At 31.6% G+C, this 16,013-nt stretch overlaps 1 protein-coding gene across 1 annotated transcript; it reads right to left on the bottom strand.

Annotated features, from left to right (window-relative positions):
- Positions 1–6,161: 6,161 nt before the first annotated feature.
- Positions 6,162–9,488, bottom strand: LOC111999635 (succinate dehydrogenase [ubiquinone] iron-sulfur subunit 3, mitochondrial). The gene is made up of 4 exons (XM_024031763.2): positions 9,172–9,488; positions 7,850–8,088; positions 6,561–6,770; positions 6,162–6,348 (listed from the first exon to the last, which is right to left on the bottom strand). Exons 1-4 carry the CDS (start codon positions 9,439–9,441, stop codon positions 6,162–6,164), a joined length of 906 nt encoding a protein of 301 aa, XP_023887531.1. The 5' UTR covers positions 9,442–9,488.
- Positions 9,489–16,013: the final 6,525 nt, after the last annotated feature.

The following is a 16,013-nucleotide window of genomic DNA, read 5'->3' as shown; positions in this document are numbered from 1 at the left end:
GTAGGTTCTACTTTCATTTTTGGATAAAGAGCTGCATATTTAACTGCATCGACTCAAGGTTTGTTAATAAATTCTATAAAAACATTTTAAAAAAAAGTTCCTGTTGCATAAAAGTTATAAGTAAATAGTCAATATAAAACCATTAATCAGATCATTTACTACTTGGCTACTAATACACGTATTGCACTATTTGTCTGATATAGATAGTTTTGTTTATGGAATCTATATTTGTTCATTATTCTGTTTACTTGCTAAATAAAAGAAAAAAGAGAAACAAAACAAAAATGACTCTTTTGTTTTTAGACTATTTTCATTTTAAAATTTTTTTTAAAATTATATTTAACTCAGTTGAGTTGTTATACAAGATAAAAGAAATATTTCTTTTAAACGGTTGGAACATATTGTTTATTGTGATTGTTATATTCATTATAATTGCTTTTAGTTGTTTTTCCAATAATTCATTGTGAAAAGGTAAAATATTTCTTTTAAATGGATGGAAGGTAAAATATTTGTTTTCAATCATACAACCTGCCCTTGAATATTTTGTATCTATAAAAATTCTTCTCTTGGCTTCAACTCAAAATTTTCTCATAAACAATACTACTTTTGTTAGTGGGAAAGAAAGGAAAAATAGCTACCGTACATCATTTGTAAAGGAAAAACCAAACAGCTCGACAACCAATCTGTTCTGTGTTAGACAGCACCTTTAAGACAATATACCCGACTGTTTTGTTCTTATTACAGAATCTGAATCTAAATTTCCAAATTTTTGAATGTTTACATAAATTTATGATCTTTTTTCACTCATTTTTATTTTGTCCATGCTTTAGTTTAAAAGATATTGCATTAAACGACGTCGTTGGGTTATTTTGGCATTTTAAAAGGTGCAGGAGTGGTGGAGATAAAGGAATATAAGTATGAGGAATTAGTTAAAGCCCTTGAAAACTTTGAAAACAAGTATAATATCTTTCTATTCTTTTTGTTTGTTTATCTAATTCTTTGACCTGATTGAAAAGAATTAGATTCCTATAGGTGTATAAAATTTGTTAACCCTGACAAACTTTAGTAGTTTTAGAAATCCTTAAACATTTTTGACAGTTATAAATAAACAGTTAAATTCTTTCTCAATCTAACATTCTAATCTATTTAGATTTTTATCATTTTGGGTGTGTTATTGATGGTTGATAGTTTTGCAAGGCAGGAAGCTTATGATGGGGGGGGGGGGGGGGTGTGGTTGTAGAGCAAAGAGAAGAATGAAGCAATCCAAGAGAGACTCTTTTTTATCCAATGTACAACAATATGCTTGCACCTGTTTTCTCATATTTAATATAACTTAAACAAGTCTTATAAAGAAGGTTTTTTATTTATTTTTTATAAAATATAGTTAGTGAAGCTGCCCCTAGCAATTTAATAAGATTTTGTTGTTGATTTACAAAACACTTTGAATATTATGATCATTTGTTATTAGTGCATGTCATATATTTTACTTTTTGTTAGTGTTTCTTTTAAATGTGATATGTAATCTTTTGATTTGAAATTTTACCCTTTTTGTTGTGAAGGCAATAACTAGTGATAGAACATCATATTATTTTTCATCCACTCAAATTGTAAATCACAACAACAAAAAGTATGTAAGCTTCTGCCTAGGATGAACATTGTAAATTGCTTCAAATGGGCAATAATTTGCTTTGTTGGATACACACACACACATACCTTGACTAGCTCAAATCCTAATGAAATTTGTATATTCCTTTTTGTGTGAGTTATTCCTTAAAATCCAAAGCGAAAAGGCTCATTTAAGTTAACTAAATTTCTCTCAACTCGACTAAAAATGCATTTAATTTGATTAAAAAGAATATTTAGCATCTCTAGGAACTTTCCCGTGCATCGCACGGGTTAGCGACTAGTTATCTTAATAGTTAATGAGTGTAAACAATTTTCATAAAGAGAATATAGTCACTTAGAGTAACAATAGTTTCTAGGATCCCACCTTTATTTAATGGTATATGATTTTGTTAATTTTAAATATATTTTAGTTTATAATTTTATTTTAAATGTTAGTATATATTTCTAATTATATATTACTAAAAGCTGAAGCGTAGCAATTATTGTTGCTAAGCTCCCATTGAGCCACATCAACGGCCACATTATCCATTTATTTTCTTTTCTTTTTTCTCTCTTTTAAAACTTTTATTCTCCCTATTCTTAAAAAAAAAAAAAAAAAAAAAAAAAAACACCTCTTCTTCTCCCTATGAGTTCACATTTACTGTTACATTTTTCCCAACCTTTTCACTTCCACCAACCTTTCCCCTCCTTTTTTCCTCTTCATCTCCCAACTACCCTCTTCTTACCGTTACACTTAATCAATTTTTTCTTATATTTTGACTCTTCTTCTCCCCCATTTTATTTTTGTATAAATTCAATAGCATTTCTCTTATTCAATCCATATTTTTTTTCGAAAAAATTGTGAGTGCTCTCTCTCTCTCTCTCTCTCTCTCTCTCTCTCTCTCTCTCTCTCTCTCTCTCTCTCTCTCTCTATGGATTTTTGTTCTTTCTTACAACTCTGATTAAGGTTGATGGTTTTTTTTTTTTAATATATGTTTTGGTATTGTATTTTTTAAATTTTACATCACAAAGTCTTCTCTCTCTCTTTGTAGCTTTGGTTGAATTTTGATTTGGGTAAATTCCACAATTATAGACCATTATGATACAAATTTGAATGAGCTTTTCTTATCTTTCCTATGAATCCCTTCCACTGGTTTTGCAATAGGCACAAAGGGTCAAGCGCAGACACAGTTTATGGGCTTACCATTTGTTGTGGTGATATCTTAGAGAAAGATTGCAAGAGTTGTATTGTTAATGCAGCCAACAAAATTCGGTCACATTGTCCCAATAATAAAGGTGCAACAATATGGTACTATTACTGCACATTGAAGTATCATAATTTGGATTTCTTTGGCCAAATTGACCATGACACACTGTTCTTCGCAAATACTCCAGAAACATGAATACTAACCAATTGATTAGACAAAAGAAAGGAGAGTGGTTGGCCCAACTCGCAGGGCAAGCTTCTATGAATGCACAAATGTTTTCAATGGAGACTTCGATGTTGGAGACAATTACAAACTCCACGGGTCAGTTCAATGCCCTAGAGACCTTTCAAGCATAGATTGTATGAAGTGCCTCAATGATTCAATTGGGTTTATTCCAAAATGTTGTGACTTGAGTAAAGGAGTGCAAATCTTTAGTGCCACTTGTGACCTAAGATTTGAGACTATCTACCACAAAGTATAAATTTGGAAGTTGAAGTATCCTGACATCAATTCTACTATTAAAATGTAATGTGTAATTGGGAATATACTTTAAGTTTGTGGGTGATGAACTTTTCTACTTTAAGAGTTGGTGATGAACTTTTGTCCTTTACAACTTTTATCCAAACTGGTACACAATTTTTTATTTTTTTTTTTTTTTTGAGGAAGAAACTGGTAGGCAATTGAATAAGATTTGTTGTAGTTCCTTTAATTTTATTTTCACTAAGCATACCTTTGTGCCATGTATGGGGAAAAAAATTAAACATATATAATACTCTTTAGGTTGCATCAATTAGCTCAAAATAGTAAATCTCTTTTATATATATATATATATAAAGCTGAAGTGTAACATTTATTATTGCTACGCTTCTGTTTAGTCATATCAGTGGCCACATCAACTTATTTTTTACCTTTTAAATTTTTTTATTCTCCCTATTTTTAAAAAATAAATAAAATAAAATAAAAAAAAACCTTCTTATTCTCTCCGTTAGTTCACATTTACGATTACACTTCCTCAATATTTCCCCTCCCTTTTTGCTTTTTTATCTCCACTACTCTTACTTTACCATTACATTTCCTTCGTCATTTTTTCTTTCTTATATTTTTACTATTTTTTTCCCTCATTTTATTTTTTATAAATTCGATATTATTTCTCCCATTCAATCCATATTTTCCCACAAAAAAAACTGTGAGTACTCTCTCTCTTTCTAGATTTTTGTTCTTTCTTATAACTTTGATTAAGGTTGTTGTTTTTTTTTTTTTTTTTTTTTTATGTGTTATGGTATTGTGTTTTTTAAATTTCCATCACAAAGTCCTCTCTTTCTTTTGTAGGCTTGGTTGAATTTTGTTTGAGTTAATACTTAATTTTTTTGGAAATAAGATTTGAGTTTGTAATTGTGGGGGGTAAAAACTGAGAGCCACTTAACGGGCCTGAGTACCGGGTTAAGAAGTATCATACTTCCGAAGAGATATAGTGGGTAGGAACGGCCCATTTGAAGGCAAGAAGCCCAGAAGTAGAGGGAAATACTGTCCGAAGAGACCACCACGTTTCCGAAGACGTCTCACTCCTCGGCCACAAATAGTCTTGATCAAACAAAGTGAGGAAGATCCACACAATCTTCCAGCATCCCAATGATAATGATAAGTTCTAGGTAGTCTAGGGATATCAAACAATAAGATACCTAAAGGAAAAGCTGCCACCACCGTATTTAATGCGCTGTAACAGCTTTTCTGGCCGCATTTATGTGGAGAAGACCCCTGAACAGTGCAACCTCAGCTACCGCCACTCACCAAGAACTAAAGCAGACACCTGACGTGACGTGCACTTGAGTGGATACGCAGATGAAAAACAGGTGGACGGTGGAGATGATGGGAGAGGATGCTATAAAAAGAAGAAGGGTCCCTAACAAGAAGGGGGGGAAAAAAGGGAGAGAAAAAGTTTGATTGTAGCTCTGAATGTTGTAATGACTGTTCATTCAATAAAACACCTCTTCGGACATTTATTCATGGAGTTGCTTAAGCATTATTTCATGTTATCCTCACTGCAAGTAATCTAGCCTACCACCGTCTACTTCATAACCATCCCAGCTCTTTGGCCCACTCTCTACAAATTCATTGTTCTGGGTTCGTTGGGCCTTTAACCCATATCCTTTGGGCCTGGGCTACAAAAACCGACCCTACAGTAATAAAACACAATCTACATGGCTTTAAATTTGAATATGCCTACCATTTGTTTGAGTAATAAATTATTATAAAGTCTATCTTTTATTTCTTTGATTTCATTTTAATTTTGGTTAACATAAATTGTAATTTTGTGATAAGTTTTTATTAAATTGATAATCTCCTTATTCTTTAAGAGATGAGAAATTTGAAAATTAAAAAGTTTAGTTGTATATTAGGCAAATATAACACACTACAATAGAAGTTAGAAGAATATGATTCTCCTTAAAAAAAATATTAATCAAACATACAAAAAATAATATTATGATATATTTGTAGAGATAAAAAATCTTTGTAGAATTTTTTTAAAAAAAAAATAGATAATACTTGAAGTAATTGTTACTTTTTATAAATTACACTCCATTACATAATATTTATATATTTCCACACATCGCGTGGGTCTGCGACTAGTTATTTATTAAAGTATAACACTTCTATTTCTAAGTTAAAGTTATTGTTGAAATAAGTTATGGGTATTGTTGTTTAGCGAAAAAAAAAGGTATGGGTATTGTTGAAATTTACAAAGATCCCTTCTCAATTCTATCTTCTCTTCAATTTTGAAGATAATGACAATTTGTTTATGTACTTTCACTCTTGTGGCCAATAATAGAGAGCTACATGTGGCTACACTTTGCAACTTTATTTTCATCGTCAATTCTCCAAGTGTCATTGAGACAAATCATGCTGACATTTTTTTTTTAAAGAATAAACTATGATACCTTAACAGAAATGCAACTTAGCATTTTGAATAGAATAAAATGATATCACAAATCAAAGAGCAGCATATTCATTTATTGCTACCTTACACTACACAAACTAGTGATGCAAATGGAAAAGTTGATTTCAGTTAGTTCAATTAATAAAGTCACTACTGATTGTTAAAAAAGATATTTCTCTACCTACACCAAAAACCAATTAGTGTCTTGTTTTGATAATTAAGAAGGCAAGAAGACGTCATAGATTGAAAGTCTATAAATAAATAAAAACTAGTGATGCAAAACATAACGACCAAATGCATATCACCTAGACCTAGTTACTAATTGTAGGAGTTCAACATCCATTTGTAACATAGGGCACGTATTAAAGCTTGACAACATTGTTGAACTTAACAGTATTACGCTCAATATAACTTTACAAACTCTCAATTCTTTCGACTGGCGGAGAAAGGAGATGCTTAGACTTCATCTTGTGAATGGCATATGCAGGATTGAGGCTTTTGGGGCAAGTGGCTGTGCAATTCTTAATAGTCCTGCATCTATATAATCTCCTATGATCCTCTGTTAAGGCTTGCAATCGTTCATCCGTGAAGTCATCCCGACTGCCAAAAGACCACAAAACAAAATCTAAAATCAATCACTAGCACAAAGGATGTATCAACCAGCAGCTAATAGAGTCCTTACATTTTGATACAAATTAATGGGAATCACTTAATATTAGTAATACTATTTGATACAAACTTTGCAAATTTGAATGAATTAAGCTTAAGCACTATTGGTACATAATTAATTTGAAGTACCGAACATTTTTTACCAGTCAGAAATCCATCTATAGGCTTGAAAAAAAGCTGCAGGACCCAGGAACTCCTCAGGGTTCCACCAATAGGAAGGGCATGAAGTAGTACAGAAAGCACATAGTATGCACTCATAAAACCCATCTAGCTTCTTTCTATCCTTGGGTGATTGCCTGTATTCCCGTCCATCCTCCGGAGCTTTTCTTGTTTTTAGCCATGGCTCAATCAACCTATGCTAATGCCCATTAATGAACATTGCAATTTAAATAGAGCCAAATAGGGTCCAAGAACTAAATTTTAGTAATTTTTTTAAATAATGAATTTTATTAAGATTGGACATTTATGTATGTGAATTTTTTATGGATTTCTTTTTTACATTTAAAAAAAAAAAAAATACTCCTCCCCTTCTTCCTTCCTGTATGTGATAAGTTCTACATCTTCATTTATCTCTAAAAATTTGTTCATGTATATGACACTCATTATGTTCTACAATTTGATCCAAAAGCATATTGTTAGATTTCAAACCCAACCAATCTATAACAATTGTTCTTCGTCATCAAGCCCAAATATCAATTGATTTTTTGTGAAGCAGTATTCGAAGACCCCATATCTCTTATTCTACTATAAAATATTTTTATTAGTTGTACTAACTAAAATATAATTTTTTTTTTTTTTCTATTAACCTATGACTTGGAAAAAGGGTTTAAAAAATGTTAAGACTTAAGATCCCCTTTTTTGGGGTCTTAGACTCCGAAATAACCTAGACATATTATATAAGGCTACTCTTCTTTCTCTTCCATTTTGCTAAATATACAGAGCTACTTATACTTAACATGGACATATAATATAATATAAGGCTACTTTTCTTTTACTTTTACTCTTTTTTTTTTTTTTTGCTAAATAATATATAGAGCTACTTATACTTGACAATTGACAACTTAGCATATCTATAATAATTGATTTCTTCTAAGATTATAACTTTTGTCACAACTTAACGTCATAGATCACGGTTATCTATTATTTTTACATGCACTTACCACTTTTTCTTCATCTCTCATAGTTAGCCATGTCAAGATTATAGCAAAAATTGTGACACAAAAGTTGTGTCCCAAAATTTTCTAGTAAAGTTTAGAGTCTGAAATTTTATTACAAGTTTCTAGAATCGGGTTTACCGGCCCCGACCCTGAAACGTTTGCAACTCCCAACAAAGAGAATGGTACAAATTGACTCATTGAACATCAACATTTTATATACATTGGATGAAAATGAATAGAAAAGCTAGCAAATAAAAATAGCTCATCTTATTTATTTGTATTGCTGGTAGAAATTAGTGAGATCAGCGACAAGATCTTTGATGACAAACATGGGAGGTAGATGGGTTATAAAAGTGGGCCTGGAAGTGTCTGGATCAATGGGCTTGAGGCATGCCACAGTGTTGGTTCCATCAATATTCATAGCACAAGACCCGCAAATTCCTTGTCTGCAAGACCTCCTATAGGTCAAGCTTGGATCGTCCTCTACTTTGATATTTTGTAATACATCCAAAACCTACACAAAGTCTCACATCCACCTATTACGTTATTCAAATAAATGAATTATTCTGTCTCAATTTTAGTGTCCCCCCTTATGTTTTACTAATAATTTGTAGTATCACATCTCAGTTTTAGTGTTCCACCTTATGTACTACCATAGTCTCATTTTTTTTTTTTTTAAGAAACTAGTATCACACGTGTGTTTGATTTTTTTTTTTTCCAATCTATTTTGGTTATAAAGGTTGGTTACTTTATATATATATATATATATATTAAATAAAAGACAGTGTGACATAATAATTTAATTGTTAGAGTACAACATGAACATTCGTAGTGCTAGCGAAGACCTTTTTCATATATATAAACTAAATTCACTTTTCAAATCTTAATAAACCTCACATTGGAGCTCAGGCATGATCACTATGTGGAGCATGGACAAAGAATCAAGAGGATAAAAAATAAAATAAAGCAATACTAATACAGCATTTTTCACATCAACTAAATTTGCAAGTTCTCACGTGGACCTAAACTAATATCACCTTTTTAAGTATCACTAAAAAGTTCTCACATCAATGTTCATCAAATAAGAAAAGCATAAGTTGTCAAATCTTTTGGAAAAATATAAGTCCACAATATTTAAAAATAAATATCATTGAGGTGTCAAGCTATAATTGGTGTCATAAAGTAACAATAGTGGTGGGCTAAGATGAAAGTGATTATATTTTGCCAACTTATCAAAAAATTGTGAAATTTATTGTTGTGTTAGAACCCATTGCTCAATTTTCTATGTCCATAAACTTTCAATAATTTTGTGTCTATAAACTTTCAATAATACTAGTATCACATATTTCCACACATATTTTGACACAATTGTCCTATTCGACAAACTTGGACAAACCAAAAGTAGTGGAAAAAGAATGCCACAATTTTCCTGTGTGACAAACTTCCACAAACCAAAAGTGGTGGATGGGGGAGTCCATCATAGTCTACCATGTGAAAATGTGTGGTACTACCACGTGAAAGAGTGTGGTACTATATAGCATTATTGATATAGGCTTTCTCTACGAAACAAAGTATTTGATCAATGAAGAAAATGTACCATTGGTCCACAGTTGGAGAGGTCGACAAAGTGGGACTCTAGGTAGGGCTTGTTGTTGGGATGGTCAGGGTTCCACCTATAGATCTTGAACTCCTTCATGAGTCTTTTGATGTTGCTTTGGATGGTGCCATGGGTCTCAACAGCTTGCTCTGCATGTGTTTGGCCCACAGGGTGGCCTTCCAGTACCGGAAAGTCTTTCTTCTTTGTGTCTGCCCTGCCAACCATACGTGACACCTTGTTGTAGCCATGTCGAAGCCAGCTTTTTGACATCCTCCTCCTCCTCCTCTTTCAGAATAATTTGAGGTATTATTGGTGACTCGGTGTAGCTCAATTTTCTTGAGCCCAAAATAGATATAGTAAGTATTGCTTAAAGGCTCTTGCCTCATGCATGGCTAGAGACACGTGGTTGCAAAACTGTTACGTGTTAACAGTACATAAAATGTGTGATCGGTGAGACACTTGAAATGGACTATCTATCTTTCTTATTCTTCCATGACTAAGCTCTCTGAATTGGGCTTGGTCTTGTTGAGGAACTTGGGTCTATTTTGGATTTGATGGTTAAAATTTTAAAAATAAAAAGATGTATTGCAGTGTTGGGCCTCAATTCAAAGAAACAATAAGACTAAGCCGAACGAGAGAGGAGAGGGGGGAAGAAATATTTTAATTAGATGACTGCCTGCCTCATCCAAAATGTAACATGATTTTTTTTTCCCTATAGTTTTCTAGGACATGATACTTGTTATAACCAAAATCATATAGTTTATTTCAACTAATTTGATCTTACGAGAGAATGATATATAGAGCTTAAAAGTCATAAAACTTTTAAAATACGTGGTTATACTGTTATAGTCATAATTTATGATATTCTAGCTATAAGCCTGCCGGCAACATGTTTGGAATTCGGAGTAGGTTTTGACTAGCCCTTTCTTACTATTAATAAGACAGGTTTGAACCTATACAAATGCTCCTTACCCCTATCTCTAAAGGGGCTCATGCATTCCACTCGCTGCCTAATATAATATACAAGAATTATAAATGGATGATATCAGAACAAATATATATGTCTCAATAAATTTGATTGGTATTAATTTGATAATACATAATAAATATACATATATATATATGAATTATCTGAACAATAATACATATAGGTTTATAAGTTTTATGTCAGTGAAATTTGAGTATTCTTATCATCACATATTCATTTTAGATTGATCATAACACCACTTAATTTTCATAAGAAGACAATGGGGGGCTGGCAGCTAGCTGTGATGCTTCTTACAAATTGAAAATCTGTACTGAATGGTCAGAGCATTAGAACAGGTGGTGATGAATATACATGCAAAACAAATGAACCGTCAAATACTTGTTTAACAAGAACTTGTGGACCAGAAAATCACTGGACCACCTCTTTGTAGACTTTTTACAAGGTTTTGACCCAAACCAAAGACTCCCCCAATTGAAGCTTGAAATTTTGAAATTTGGGGTGGTCTCTTTTGTCATAAGGGAGTTACTGTTTCTACTTTTTGTTTTGTTACTTCAACTCGTGAATCCAACACATGGGAGATAAGAGAAAGAGCTAAACAACAAAAAGCATGAAAAGAACATCTCCTATATGTTTTGTTGTGTGAAACAACCCGAATAGACGTTTATTGTAGGCAACACTTTTCACTTTTACAACATGGAACCATTTAAAGAAAAATTTTGCTTAAAATTTGGGTTGGTTAAGTTGATTTGAGACGTTTATAGCCGGTAAAACTTTGTGCTGTTAGGTGGGGTGGGGCAACTTCTACTTCAATTTTTCATTCTTAATTGTGATTACATTCTTATCGGGAAAATTATGATTGCTCTTTATATCTCTTTCACATCAAATCCATTTATCAAGGTTAGGCTTAACTGCTACAGAGAAAAATAAGTTAAAGTTCCAAACACATGGTTTTAAAAAATAATTAAAAATTCCGATACTCCACATATTCTATCATTTTTTCCTTGTAAATCATATATATATATATATATATATTTGAAAATCAGAGGAAAAAGAAAAGAAGAATAATAATTCATATACTGATTTGAATCGAATCGGTATTCATCCTTTTGATTGTTTGGATTCTATGTCTATGTGGCACCAGAGACAAAACCACCAAAAGAAGAAGAAGAAGAAGAAGGGGAAAAAAAGCTACACAGGAATATTCTTTTCAGTGGTGTAACACCATTGGTGTTCAAGAAATTCTGATTTAGAGAATATATCATGGGAATGAGAATTTTATTTATCTCACTATAATTGCATAAAACTTCAATTTTCCAACACTTACCCGTTGATTGATTAACGACCCGTTTGGCTCATGGGTAAGTAAAATGAAATATTGTGAACCTATATAAAAGTGGTGTTACTCTCATTACTCATCATCAATTGACAACTTAGTAGGGTTTGAAACTACGTATGTTTAGAGGATTGATGAGAAATTCTTGTTCCATATAGTTGTGGTAGTGACACTGAAAAAGTAANTATCAGAACAAATATATATGTCTCAATAAATTTGATTGGTATTAATTTGATAATACATAATAAATATACATATATATATATGAATTATCTGAACAATAATACATATAGGTTTATAAGTTTTATGTCAGTGAAATTTGAGTATTCTTATCATCACATATTCATTTTAGATTGATCATAACACCACTTAATTTTCATAAGAAGACAATGGGGGGCTGGCAGCTAGCTGTGATGCTTCTTACAAATTGAAAATCTGTACTGAATGGTCAGAGCATTAGAACAGGTGGTGATGAATATACATGCAAAACAAATGAACCGTCAAATACTTGTTTAACAAGAACTTGTGGACCAGAAAATCACTGGACCACCTCTTTGTAGACTTTTTACAAGGTTTTGACCCAAACCAAAGACTCCCCCAATTGAAGCTTGAAATTTTGAAATTTGGGGTGGTCTCTTTTGTCATAAGGGAGTTACTGTTTCTACTTTTTGTTTTGTTACTTCAACTCGTGAATCCAACACATGGGAGATAAGAGAAAGAGCTAAACAACAAAAAGCATGAAAAGAACATCTCCTATATGTTTTGTTGTGTGAAACAACCCGAATAGACGTTTATTGTAGGCAACACTTTTCACTTTTACAACATGGAACCATTTAAAGAAAAATTTTGCTTAAAATTTGGGTTGGTTAAGTTGATTTGAGACGTTTATAGCCGGTAAAACTTTGTGCTGTTAGGTGGGGTGGGGCAACTTCTACTTCAATTTTTCATTCTTAATTGTGATTACATTCTTATCGGGAAAATTATGATTGCTCTTTATATCTCTTTCACATCAAATCCATTTATCAAGGTTAGGCTTAACTGCTACAGAGAAAAATAAGTTAAAGTTCCAAACACATGGTTTTAAAAAATAATTAAAAATTCCGATACTCCACATATTCTATCATTTTTTCCTTGTAAATCATATATATATATATATATATATTTGAAAATCAGAGGAAAAAGAAAAGAAGAAGAATAATTCATATACTGATTTGAATCGAATCGGTATTCATCCTTTTGATTGTTTGGATTCTATGTCTATGTGGCACCAGAGACAAAACCACCAAAAGAAGAAGAAGAAGAAGAAGGGGAAAAAAAGCTACACAGGAATATTCTTTTCAGTGGTGTAACACCATTGGTGTTCAAGAAATTCTGATTTAGAGAATATATCATGGGAATGAGAATTTTATTTATCTCACTATAATTGCATAAAACTTCAATTTTCCAACACTTGTAACGTGAACTAGAATTGGGCTAACTAAGGTCTGTTTGAATACCGTTATTGCTTAAAACTGAAAACTGAAAACATTGTAAATAAATAATTTTTAAGTATAAGTATAACTACTCTACAAATAAAAAGGTAAAGAGTATAAGATTAATGCCTCGATTTTCATGTGGCTAACCCATTGCCATCGACGATGAATAAAAGAAATCGACTGGCACAAACGAATGGCGATACAACAAACTCATATAACCAACCCATGGCCACCGTCGCACGAATGAAAGAAATCGATTGACACTAATGGATGGCAAATTGATGAACTCAAAGAATGGTTGACGATGGCACCCATGCCACCAATGTCAGCTTTTCACCAGGGCATTGTATGATCACTCAAAGATCGATACACAGGAGCTAGTGTGGGGTTAGAGAGGCATGAGAGGTGGATAAGATTTGAGAAATGAGAAAGAGGTAAAGGCTCAACTCAAAAAACTAAAAAAAATAATGTCAATATACAATATTTAAATAGGAAGGAGCAAAAGTAGAGTGTCTAATATGTAAGCAAGTGTGAAAATTGTGAGTTATATATATATATATATAACAAGTACACCATTAACTAAAATTTAGCAAAAACGATGAAGGATATATGGTGTGACTAGTGTGCTAAATTAGAGCATGTAAATTGCAAACAATAATTTTACAAGATAGAAATTTTATTCTAACCTAAAATAGAAATTTTATTCTAACATAATCTAAATATATATGTATGTGAAGTTTCCTCTTAGAAACTTGAACCACGGTTTTTATGCCTCCTACCCCACAAAATTTTGTACTTGTAAAGTGACTATCACACCAAAAGTGCACGGTGGTCAAATAATAAATTTAAAAATACAAAATTTTCAAAAAAATGTGTACAACTATTAATGTGGCATGTTATCATAAATAAATAAAGTAGTATGTTAATGATAAATCCATAGGGGCATTTAGTTCGCTGTAATGTGCTCTTAATTGATGTGATTCACATTACAATGATGAGACACACATTACGATAATTAACATTAAGAACGTTTTTGGTTTATTTTATTTTTTATAACATTACTATAATTTAAAATTATAAAATATATTATATCATCTTAATTTCATAACATTCCTAATCAATGTAATGTTATATTCTTATATTGAGATTACATTAATGTAAGATTACAATAACGTAATATTATGGTATAATGTAACATCACAACAAACCAAACGTCCCCATAATGTAATGATGTTCTAATGACAATGCCACCTTAACAAGTTGTGAAAATATTACGTATGTCTCTAGCTAACAATTGTCAATTGCAAAAGAACCTCTCTTTTTTTTATCTAAATTATATGTTAAAAATTATTCAATCATAATCTCAGAATTTTTGCCAACCAGACTCACACAAACCCTTATGCTGTGTCTTAAAGTCTTTAGAATGTCTGGCTCTGCAGTCATGATCTATATTCCTTTTATTGCTGAACAGCCATGATCTATCATCTATATTCATCCCTTATTATGAAGAGAGTCAATATGTATATGTGTAACAAAACGAGCATCGAATTATCTTTATTCTAAAATTCTTCAACCATATTATCCCAGCATAAAAGCAACATCACAGAGATTTATTGAGCATTTTGTGAGCTGAAATTACTCCATTTCACAAGGGAGTCATATATATATATATATATATAAAATAAAATAAAAATAGACCCCATCAAACCAACGGTCCAGATCAATAATAGTATCTGTCTGTTGCATCCAAGTGGGTACAACAGGTTCAATGAAATTGATAGGTCCCATTGATCCCCCAAAATTTTGATATGAAAATGTCTATGTAGTAGGCAGAGATAGTGCCCACTTAAGTAAAAGCCAAAGCAGCTTATAGGTTGAAGAAACCTTGATTAGACAAAATTAGGTAATTGATTTGAGTCAATTGAGAGATATAAATTATAAATCTCTGCTTGTGTCATGGTAAAAACTATTAGAACTGTAAATTTTTTATAGTTAAAATCATAAAAATATACTTGGTATTACATTACGTGTAGACTTTGAAGACGTGGGGGTTGGGATGTGTTAGAGCTAGGGCTTGGTTTTGTAGGGGCAAATACAGACCATTGGTAAAGAAAAGAATAAATATAAACACGTAGAATGATAAAGACATCAATATAACCCAAGTTGTGTGATAAAATCTAGTTTATTATTATATAACAATTAAATATTCTAAAAGGATAAAATAAACAGTAGTAAATAACATCAGATTTCTTTTCAGCTTTGATGGTTGCAGCGAACTCAGGTGTTGTTGAACTGATCCATCCATCCATCCATAGATTGGATCTTTCTTCTTCTTTCTTCCATAAAAAGAGATATATATATATATATCTTCATTATTACATAAGAAATTTTTTTAAAATAAATAAACAAAAAAGAAGAAGAATATTGTGTAGAAAAGTAGTGGGAAATGTCATGTAAAGTAGAACATAACAGGAGAAATATGATGATTTTCCATCTACATTTTCCAGCAGGGAGAGACTGTGAAAGATTCTCTTCTGATGCTCCTCAATAATAACATAAAGATATTGAGAATTTTTCTTACACAATAATATTATTATACCATGGTTTTCTGACTTGGTCTATTATGAAGCAAAAAATTTTGTACTAATTTTTTTATTACATTATTTTAATTTATAAACCAATCAGTGTGAAAAAGAAAATAATGAAACGAGGTACTTACTTTGGCCATCCTTTAACCTAACCCTAAAAGGAAGAGACGGAATTTTTTTTTTTTTTTTGAAAGGAGACGGAATTATTAAATAAGTACTATAAATTGATTTGCCATTATTTTAAATATCCATTTCTTAGATTTATTAATAGCTTAGCTTATTTTATTTTAGAAAAAAAAATTTATTTTTTATTTTTATTTTGGTGCAGGACTTTGAAAAGTTATGGTGGTGACGGTGGTTCTCTTTCCTTTATATCATTCAACAACCATCTTCCCTAATTTGGTTGCTTGCCCACCTCATTATTCCAAAAAATAAATAAACAAATAGTAATATTAAAT

The sequence above is a fragment of the Quercus suber genome, unplaced genomic scaffold (assembly GCF_002906115.3).
Source record: "Quercus suber isolate HL8 unplaced genomic scaffold, Cork oak 2.0 scaffold_476, whole genome shotgun sequence".
Lineage (NCBI taxonomy): Eukaryota > Viridiplantae > Streptophyta > Magnoliopsida > Fagales > Fagaceae > Quercus > Quercus suber.
The sequence above is the reverse complement of the archived record's forward strand: the minus strand, read 5'-3'. Positions and strand labels throughout refer to the sequence as shown.

What these genes read in the sequence shown, in the direction of transcription:
- LOC111999635 (XM_024031763.2), bottom strand. Translation starts at nt 9,441, where the DNA reads ATGTCAAAAAGCTGGCTTCGACATGGCTACAACAAGGTGTCACGTATG. An exon ending in AATTTCTACCAGCAATACAA is followed by an intron (nt 6,771 to 7,849) that starts ATAAATAAGATG and finishes GCATTAGCATAG; the next exon opens with GTTGATTGAGCCATGGCTAA. An exon ending in TATAGATGGATTTCTGACTG is followed by an intron (nt 6,349 to 6,560) that starts GTAAAAAATGTT and finishes GTCTTTTGGCAG; the next exon opens with TCGGGATGACTTCACGGATG.